Genomic DNA, 11,177 nt, shown 5'->3' on the forward strand with positions numbered 1-11,177 from the left:
GATTCTGCGATTAAAATCACTTTCTCACATCTAGCAGAATCTTGTACAAGTATATAATGCTTTATACATTGATCGAGAATAATTACATCACTGATTGTGAGATATCTGATGAAAATTGCAAGACTCTGATCGGCGCCAACTAAAATGTATAATAAATCAGGTTTAACAATACACTTAGAATAGTTTGTAAAAAATTTTGTTTAACAATTCTTTAAAAAAAAAAAACAACACGAATATTCGTGTTTTCGACGAGAAAGAATTGATAAAAATCGTCGTATGTATCCTCGCTCGAATGAAACTGTTGATCACGACTGTACGAGTGTATCCCTTTCTAATTTACTCCCTCGATTACGGTTCGATCGTGTTGTACGTTGCGAGAACGAATGTAGAATAGCCGGTGGTTGTTTTATTGGCGCGATTGCACGATATTCGCCCGGCTTCTGTGCTTCGGATGAGAAGAACGATTCGACAAGGACGACGACAACAGGGACGATCCCGACGAATCCGATCAGAATTCGAGGACGCCCACGCATGTGAAATACACATACCGAGACATTGTTAATTATCTGCCGCCGTTTATCAACCAGTAGAGAAGAAAGTTCCCCCGAGCGTTTCTTTTTCTCCTCCTACTCTCGTTTCTCTTTCTTCACATTCACGTCGTCGCTTTCTTCCTTTTATCCTCTTCTTTGCGTATCTGTTTCTGTTCTTTCATTTTTTTTTTCATGCCGAACAACCAATCATATCTGTTAGGTTGCATCGGAATTCATTGTACAATTTAAGAAGCAAGGTTTAAGAATCTCTTAGTTTACATTCAACTGTGTGCTTTATATCTTAAATCTACGTATCTAAGATTTAAGATCATTTTTCGACTTTCCACGCTCTCATACACAACAGTTTTCAGGTAATATGAAATAAAAAAGAATTTTTAATGAGGTATTTTTCAGGTTTTTGACACAAAATCTAAAATTCTTGAAATTTTTAAAATTCCTTAGGAACTTTGTAAAATATGAAACGGATGTAATTGTTCCAGATTCTCGCCGATGAAATCGCATGAACGCGTTCCGTTACGTTATCGCGGTTTACAGAGCAATCAGATTTGTACGTGGGAAACTCACGAATCAACTATCTTGAGGTTGGAGGTGGAGTGGTCCATCGAAGAACGAGTCGAGACGCATTCCAAGGCAAAAAGAGCCGCTTCGTTGCCCATTCGTTACCACTTAGCATTTATCAATACCGTATATCCAAAACCTCCAATGCCGAGACGCCAGTTGATCAGTAGAAATGACTCTCGTACAAATCATTTTTATCTCTTCGATAATTTGTTAAATTTCTGATTCATATAAAAATCAAAATTGCGTGTTAGACTTGTTTATCTCAGTGTTTCCTTTAAATTTTTCAAGAGATTTAAATTACACCGAGTTATGTCACAAGAATTATTTCGATATAGATATCTAATTATGTCTTCAAAATTTAAGTCATTGAACTGTTATTGAGCTTTTTTTTATTCGAAAAAATCGAAGTTATATTTTTGTCATGTCGAGCCCGGATTAATATTTACTTTTGTCCAAACAAGTCGCAAAATCCTTCGTTCGCCGAGCATTTCGCGACACGCTCCGTATACGATGCGCGTTTCGACCGAACTTGGAGCGTTCGATTGATTTAAGACGGCAGTAATCGGCGGCCCGAAAAGACTTGCAGTAACATGCCGGCGATATTTTCATGTTTATGTACGCCGGACGTTAACGTCGTTCCTTGGTTTCAGCAGCTCTTACATATATCTCCGACGGGCTTTTAGTTCCTCGCTCTCCTATTAGGAGTGTTCTCGGCAGACGCGACCAGGATCTCGCATCCACCAAGGGCTACTTGAGCCGGCGTACCTTACTCGCGTGTATATCATATTGCCACATTTACCGCATCGCTTCGGGTCACTTCAGTAGCCCGAAAACCAATCTTCACGTTGCACTCAAAGTGGCACGTGCAATTCCGGGTGCATTGTCTTGTCTTTTACTTCTTCGTCGGCGGTATCTTGGGGGCACGGACGAAAACAATATTTGCATGCGACCGCCCACCCTTACCCATCAACATACACGAGCTTGATCTATAATCGACTCCCTGTTTTTCTGTCGTTTTAAACGTGAACTGAAGATATGATAATGATCTCTACCTTGCTCAAACAATTGTTTAGCGAATTTTTTTTACGCTATTTTTTGCACCGCTGTTCTGAGTTTAGAAACTTAATCATATTTTTCTTGTATATGAAAGGAATTTATACAAAGTATCTATAATAATAAAATGTAAGATGTTATCTAAAATCTTTCTTGTGGTATAAAATAATCATATTTAAATTTCATCTTTCCTTAAAAATATTTTTAAATAAGAAAGAATACTCTTGTATAAATTTAACAAATAAAATTTCTTCGATTTCTCCGATACTTAGATTTCGTAAATTTTCGATATTAATTATTTCTGTTGTTAATTTATAGATGAGTATTCTATCTTTATATTATATTATAACATAGATCTGAAAAGACTGTACCTCTGCAAATAATTTTAACAGTAGAAAGCGGGTATCCCGAATTAATCGCGGGCTTATACCTAATTAATGATATTGCTGAGTATACAAGGCTGATTTTCGACCGATGAACATTATTACCGTGGTTGTGCTTCGGCTCCCGTTGAGCAACGTTTGATTTCAACTGTTAAGACGGCAGGGTGCCCTGAGAGACCTTCATAATATCTCTCCGGTCGTTGTAATTTCATACTAATGTATGGACATGTATGTACACATGAGTCAAGTGCGAATTCGTGAGTTTCACGTTTTCAAAATGCCAAAGATTTCCGATAAGCAAAATTCCGCGTGAAAAATTCCTCTACCTCTTTATTTTGTTTAATATCAATACATGTACTTTACGATAAAATATAATTTTATGACAGAAATTTATTTGTGAGAAAAAAAATGATTATATAAATTAAAGACAAATATTTAAGTTATGTAATTTACATAAATTAAATATGAAATACGTAATTCTGTTTTATGAAAATGTCGAGAAGGAATAATATTCAGGAAATGATTGTATTAACGCATATAAAGTAGTTGTATGTCTTCGACAATTTATGCTTGAAAATCGGTTTATATTTGTTAATATAGAGACCACACTGCACCACGGGGGTGCCGGCTCTAGATTCACATTAGATGTCGACGTGTTCTGAGATTCCGCTAAGAGATGTAAGTTTCTGGCGTATGCAAACCTGAGATGACCTCGTGATAGATACATACGTGAAGCGAATTTAATTTATTATTTATATTTATATGTATAAAAACACACACATAGTTGGAATATCGAATTATATCTGTGATTTATATTATTTCTAGTCTTATTTGGATTGTTATTATATTGTAACGTGTGGTATTTTCAATTCACTAAAATCTAGTGAATGTTGGAATATATAAAAAATATCAGTTTTTCTTTTAACTTTCATTTTTATATATTTGTGTATATATACTATATATCTATAAAATATATAGCTTTGGATTATCATATAAGAGTTTAAGTGTAATGAATGTATCACAATATTCATTACACATAAACTCTTGAGATCCTTCAAATTATTCAGTAGCAATTCAACAAAGAAATAGAATGGAATAGCAAAATTTTGCTTCCATCGATTTTCTAGAGAGATTACAATTTTGCTCGTAAAATAAACCTAAATTTAATAAATTTAGAGATAGAAGAGTATCTTTCTCTCTATAATCCTTCTTATATTTCATATTTCTATGGAGCCCTTGAATTTATGTTTTATTTATGTTATTTATATTATAAGCATTCACAATCTCTGTTATTTTCACATCGTTATTTTCTTATATATGATAATTCAAGGACCCTCTTACGAAGAAACAACTTTTACGTTCGAGTCTACTAACATGATGCTTATTCATATACTTTTTTCTGCGATGCTACATGTTAGATCGAAGATAGCTCTGGTCAACAGTTTTATTAGACTGTTTATCATGATTTTTTCACGGAAAATCTTATCGCCTCGCATTTCCAGTCTCCATATATTTGCATTATTGTCCTTCGCGAGTAGTACAGTACGTCTATTCCAGAAAGAGAGGGACGTAACTCGCGCTTGTGTATCGTTACAAGAGATTCACCGATACTCTTCGTTCGGTCAAGCGGCTCGCAGAGGTCAAACGGTGTATCGCATGACCCGCAATGGGCCACTTAATTCACACTGAGAGCCGTAAGGAGGTACGAAGTGCCTCTAAAGTACTTGGTACTTATCCTCCGCTCGTTCGCGTTTCGCTGAAAGCGAGAAGACGCCAAAGTTGAGGGAGATCGTAGAGGGAAGGCGAAAGAAAGAAGAGAATAGGCGGCGGTAGACGCGTTCTTCGATCGTTGCGCCGGTCAACTACTCTTATTAAAATTGCGGCTCTTGCGAAAATGCCGCCGCGATCCAACGGCTGGCTGTAGCCGGAGTCACGAATCGTCGTGAATTCGTCGCAGTTTTTGCCGGTAATTTGCGATAATATTATAATCAGCCCCTTGCTGGGCTCGGAGAGGTGCCGACCCCATGCCCTAGGCCGAATTGATGACCCGTGGAATCGTATGTCTTGCCGCGCGTAGCGGTGCATCCTTATTGCACGCCTTTTTCGTAAGCGAATATCTCGTCGGTTTCTCCGCGTCCTTTTCGCCGCCGTTCGACGTCTCGAAAGTGCTTTCGAGATACCGATCGCGTGTCCCGCCGACTGGATTCTCATCCGCGTCGCCGCATAATTACTTTATCGAGATTATGTGTTACTCCATTACTTACGAAATATCTTAAAAAGAGAATACACGCGAGAAACGTCTGCAATAGTCAGATACTTGAATTTATAAATCTGATTTTTTTCTTTTTATAATAATGTATCGAAGCGTAATCATATAATAAGACGTCATTTGTAATAATGCTATGGCTCAAAAACTGAAATTGCTATTTATCAGATTTGGAATTACAAAAATGGTGTAAATGATCTTGTTGCAGGTGAACTTATAGGAATCCATTGCACACACGGAGTGAATCGCACTGGTTATCTAATTTGTAGGTAAGTATTATTTAATTAATATCTCGCTTCTGCTTTTAATCAATTAAATTAAATATTGTATTGTTACTACTTGAGATATTAAACTGTATCTCAAAGTTTTATACTCGAATTTTAAGTATGCCATATACTTGCATAATATGTATCTGATGGGTATTTAAATACTCATTTAGAATCAAAGTTAGAATTTTATACAGCTAATATCATATCGAGGTAATTTATATTGATGACATTTATTTATCATTTATATATAAATATCGGACATTGGAACAATCTGAGAAAAACCATTGAAAGGTGTACGATACTGTCTTTTATAGGTATCTCATTCAACAGCTGGGCTGGATAATTCAAGATTCTTTAAAAGGTATGTTATTTGAAAAACATTACGTTAAATTTAGTTATTATAATATTTTATTATTATTGGACTTTATGGTTGAGTTAATTATAATTTTAATAGACTTTTTAATCACAAATAATTATTATTAAATGTTGAATATGCATTAGTATATATTTGAAAAAGGTATAATATATTATTTAAAATTATATAAATTACTTTATATCAGGTATTAAATTTATTTGCCATATTATTTTATCACTATTGGATTTCATGAATTTCATCTTACAATTCTAATTTTAATCAACCGTTTAATTATGTAAATAATTATTATTAAACGTCAAAAACTCTATCAACAAAAAATTAATTATTTATGAATTATAAGGAAATATTGTTTTACGCATGATGTAAAAAGATATCATGGTTCTACGTACATATGTTCGCCCGCGAATGAAAATAGTATATACATAGTAGGCCATGATTTTACATATGCAAACTAGTCTTTCTTTTACATATGCAAACTAGTCTTTCTCGCAAGTTATATAAATAAATAATAATTAATTTGTCTCCCGCATTATTTAAATCAGATTTTTATAACTTGCTGACTTGTTCTCTTCCATAATAATTTTTCTTGTGTATCGCTACAAGTTTCTCATTCAGAATGATAATTATAGATACCTTGAACATCAAAATAGGTTAGCTGACATGATGACAATCAACAAGCTTATATTTTACATAAAAATATGCGTCGTTCTATTGATAAACTTATTGTCCAAACGAAAATTCTCTTTCTCTGTATTTAGCTTTCGGGGACGCACGCGGATATCCCATCGGACGCGACATTTATCTCACCGCATTGAAAGAGCTTAAATGCAGTGAGAGGATCGATACGAGCAAAGTCGTTTTAAGGTCGGCGAGTCCTACCGCAGTTCCAACCAAGAAGAAAGCACGCTCGTTAAAAAACCGGACAGGTCGACCGATGGGACCGCCAGCGTTCACGATGTCGCGTCGAAGCTTCGCGAACGGTGGTCCATTTTCACCTCAGAGATTCGCGGGTCCACCACCGGGATTCGGACCTATGCCTCCTCCGCTTATGCCCCCCATTCCGCCGCCCATGGGCCCACCGCTTTACGGACCTAGGCCCTTCAGGTATGGACCGCCGCCGATGCGCCCAGCGATGCCGCCGACCCCGCCCGGACCGGGTTTCCCGCATCCTGGTTTCCCGCCACGTATGCCAGGTCTGCCGAGAATGGCGGGTCCACCGCGATTGCCGGTCGGTCCAGCTGCACGGTTACCACCGCCAAAGATGCCACCGCCGCCGCCACCGCCGCCTCTACCTTCCAGAACGGGCAAGCAGCTCCAAGGGCAGAAGAAAAAGCAGCAAATTAGAAACGGTATCATGGAACGCGCAATAAACATTCGCTTAAGGCGAAACGGACCGGCCAGCAGAATCATGCCTAAAGCACACAAAGAACAAGACTTCACCGTGGATACGTTTGAGGAAAATCTGCTTACGAATTCGATTATCACGCAATCACGACGGCAAACGAAGGGACGATTTAATCAAAGCAAGTGACCACGTATTCGCTAGGAGAACGATGATTAAACGTACGATTTTACGTGTAATATTAATGACGTTGATAAGTGTCCGAGAAACTCCGTGGCGAGCAGCAGAGATGCCGCCGTTTGTGACAAGTATGACATCGTACTGCAAATTGTGTGTGATGTGCTATTTTTATTCGATATCAATAATACATAGCTCTTGCTAACATTTTTTATTTTAATTCGTATTTTATATGGGTCATTGATGAGCAACACACTTTGTCGAAAACTTCATGGCGTTTATTTTATGATTTAGACATATACGATTGCATATACATATATGTATAGGCATATATGTATACATGTTTTTTTATAAACATTTCTAAAAAGGCATCTTTAGATCGATATTTTATGGAAAGTTTATAAAATAGAAGTGTATATGTATATGCATATAAATAATGTCATTAATCTTTTAACATATAAATTCATGCGCATAAAAGGGGCATATTCAACATAAAAAAACAATATGTGCGCAAATTGTTAATCAACCATTAATAACCGTATTTACATTTGATTTTTATTTTAATAACTATTAAAAATTACAATTTGCTCTCAATTATTTTAAAATTAATTAGGTTTATTATTTGTTACAAATATTCACTATCATGTGAGATTGCAATCGAAATTCGCCAGATTTTATTTTCTTCTTTATACGCAGTCTTGGTTCAATGGGAAAGTGAAATATTACGTACAAAAAGAGAAACTGTTTATAACTCATTTTTAAATTACTTTTTAATATATCATTAGTTTAATTTTTTATGATCTGACGATGTTAAGAACATACTGTTTAAAATTTTAATATTTTTTTATTCATATTGTACACACAAATTGCAAATCCATAAACATCATTATTTAAGACAACTAGTTGTCTAAAAATCAAAAAATGTAAAAATAGAATGAACTGGAAAAACAGAATAGAACAAACAGTAACTCTATATACAACTTTAAATAAAATGTGTGCATTTAGATATGAGATATGCACTATAATGATTAATGTTACGAAAGTTTCTTTATCTATCCTATTTAGTAAGTTTATCTATCCTATTTGAAAATAAATATAGTCATTTTCACAAACAGATTATTTTTAGAAATACAATTCTAAAAATAATGCTTACAACAAGATCCACTTGTTTAATTTGGAATATTTTAGCAAACAGGAGCAAAAATAAGAAATTGCTAATTTTCTGCTTACAAAACTTTGCTAGATATAAACTGATAAAATTATCACAAGTTGAAGGAAAAGTAATTTGCTAATAAAATTCAGAAATAGTTTTAATTATAGAGAAATTCTCATGCACATTTATATATAATGCATGAAAATTTCGATCTATATAACGAGTTCTTTTGAATCCTAATTTTCATAAAAATTATTTTTTTCTATGAAATACCGAAGAATGCCACATTATTTACATTTTTAATACAAAATAGAGATGGCCGCTAGTAATTTTTCACATGTATGATAAAAAAAAATTTGAATTATAAAATATATTTATAAAGTATTTCCTGAGATTATCTTGACTTGAATTTTAAATTTTTATAATAAATTAATTATTAAGTTAATTTTTTTGTATATTTATAAAAAATAAATTTAAATATATCAAATAGTTCATAAAAATATAAATAAAAATATATTTTTTACTGCGGCATCTGTTACCATTGCAAATTCAAATTTTTATATATTGATAAAAACAGGACTTTTAATCCTTCGATTCTTTTAATATTTCTTAAATAAGTATATATAAAACACATCTTATATATGTATATATTTAATATATCTGTATACATTTTTATTATCTCCATACTTTTTATTTTATCTATCTTCCATTATTAAAATGAAAAATAATTTAGTACTTATCGGCATAATGTGTAACGGTATAATTGTAATATATATATATATATATATATATATATATATATATATATATATATATATATGACACCGATCTGTAAAATATAAATATATTCCAATTAAAACAGAGTCCAAAATGATTTTAAGAAATAATTATGTGCAATTTTTTAAACAAATATTTAATAAAAAGATTATATTTTCGGAAACCATTTGTTAGATAAACTTTTAAAAAATATAAAAATATATATATATATATATATATATATATATATATATATATATATAATTTAATATCTTTACGTAAATACTCTAAGCATTTATAAATTTTGACAATGTTAAAAAAAAATATATATATATATTATTAGAAATAATTTATATTTTAAATAAAATTTGAAATACTTTTTATTATATTACATTGCATTGTGCGTAATATTAAAATAATGTGAAATAGATCACTATCGCAAAGATAAAAAGCGAACGATTAATTTTAATAATAAATAAGTTACAAGAAATACTCACTTAAGAGTTGCTTCGCTGTCACCTAAACCATCCAAATCTCCTTCTTTTTTATTTATTTCTTGTTTCTTTATAACACAAAAGAATCACTCGCGCAAATACGATTAATTACGATTAAGCGCACGATCGTAATTATGTCGATTGAACGTTATACTACGCTCTCAAATTTAATCGTATACGATGCATTCTTTATTACAATGAGGGAATAAGATGAAAATTAGGATTATCAATAAAAAATCGGATAATTACTTTGTTCACGAAATACAACTTTTTGATAATAAATAATATGCTGACAATATAAAATAAGTGAAAATATAGTTTCTGTTGCTTTCATTACTGAACATATTATTACGCTTCGGATTGTATTTCAGCATTATATAAATTATGCGAAATATTTGCTCAATAGCTCTCGCTGTCTCGACATGCTTCTAAATCGTTAATGATAGAAATTAATAATGCTGATTGATAATTTTATTGATTTTAATACGATGTACTATGTGAAAAGACCGAATATGTAACACTTAATACACTTAATGCAATCGTCAAAAAATATTTAATTGCAACAAAAGTTTATGCGGAATATTTTCCATGGAAAGAAATTAATTAAATCATTAAATAGTACCACGACTTTTCTTTATTTGAATTACTTAATTTTATAATTTATATAATACACTATATTTTGTTTACACTTGATTATAAAGTGGCAAATAATTTACCTTGACGAATAATCGTTATCTCTATCTCGCGAGAATTAATTACATTCATAGGTTGAAAATTTTTAATTGTAATGAAAAATGATCGGTTTTCGAAATATAATATAACGACAAAGGGAACGCGATATACTCTTAATATTTTCATTGACGCTGTGAAATATTTAACGCATTACAATATAAATTTTATGCGAAACATTTTATTGACTTTTTTTTTAGATTGACTTTTTTTTTAGATTTTTTTTAGAATTTTTTTAGATGATTTTTTCTATTCGAATATCGTCGTCCGAATGATGAAACATAAACAGTAGCAGATTTTTTTGTCACTTTATATTCAAGTATAAACAAAACATAATAATATACGAATTGGAAGATTAATGATTTAAATAAAGAAATGTCACGTATTTTATATATATTTAACGTTACTATAATATTTAATTACGTATTCATAATTCGTATATAATTAAATTAATTATAATTTAATTAATAATTAATTAAATGATATACAAATTCCAAGAATGAGTAATTCAAATAAAGAAATGTCACGTATGTATACAGATTAACCATTTAATAATAATTAATTTTCTTTTACTCAAATAAAATGTTTCGCATAAAATTTATATTGTAATGCGTTAAATATTTCACAGCGTCAATGAAAATATTAAGAGTTGTGCTATGTTTAGTATTCAAGGCTAAGGCACGTAAACATTGCTCGCTATGTTTACATACCGCGCGGTGGCCTTGTCATTCGCGCGACGAGACTCGAGCAGGACAGCCACGTCACATCGCGCTCCGCGTGTGTCGTCGTATTATAATATAACGTAATCGTTTCCTATTGCAATTAACGATTATCGATCCGGATGATTAATTAATTCTCGCGATTAATGACTCTTGAATGTATCGAGAGAACGGCTATTCATCAAGGCAGGTATTTCACGCGATTTATATTCAGGTTCGAATTGAAACGCAATACACGAATCGCAAGATGGAGTGATCGAAAAGGCGCGATATATCGAGCGTTAATAATATATTCCGCGAGATTTACTCGTTCGAAATATTTTGCGCGTGTAATATTGAATTACGATT

At 32.4% G+C, this 11,177-nt stretch overlaps 1 protein-coding gene across 1 annotated transcript in view; it reads left to right on the plus strand.

The window, feature by feature from the left end:
* LOC105250421 (RNA/RNP complex-1-interacting phosphatase) overlaps positions 1-8,484 on the plus strand; it is a 42,512-nt gene extending 34,028 nt beyond the window's left edge. Inside the window, exons 7-9 of the mRNA XM_025407357.1 lie at positions 5,023-5,083; positions 5,398-5,444; positions 6,218-8,484. Coding sequence (XP_025263142.1) covers positions 5,023-5,083; positions 5,398-5,444; positions 6,218-6,990 — 881 coding nt within the window. The 3' untranslated portion in view covers positions 6,991-8,484. The remainder of the gene's footprint in view (positions 1-5,022; positions 5,084-5,397; positions 5,445-6,217) is intronic.
* The last annotated feature ends 2,693 nt before the right edge of the window (positions 8,485-11,177 follow it).

Source organism: Camponotus floridanus, unplaced genomic scaffold, assembly GCF_003227725.1.
Source record: "Camponotus floridanus strain SB8 unplaced genomic scaffold, Cflo_v7.5 scaffold1, whole genome shotgun sequence".
NCBI classification, from domain to species: Eukaryota; Metazoa; Arthropoda; class Insecta; order Hymenoptera; family Formicidae; genus Camponotus; species Camponotus floridanus.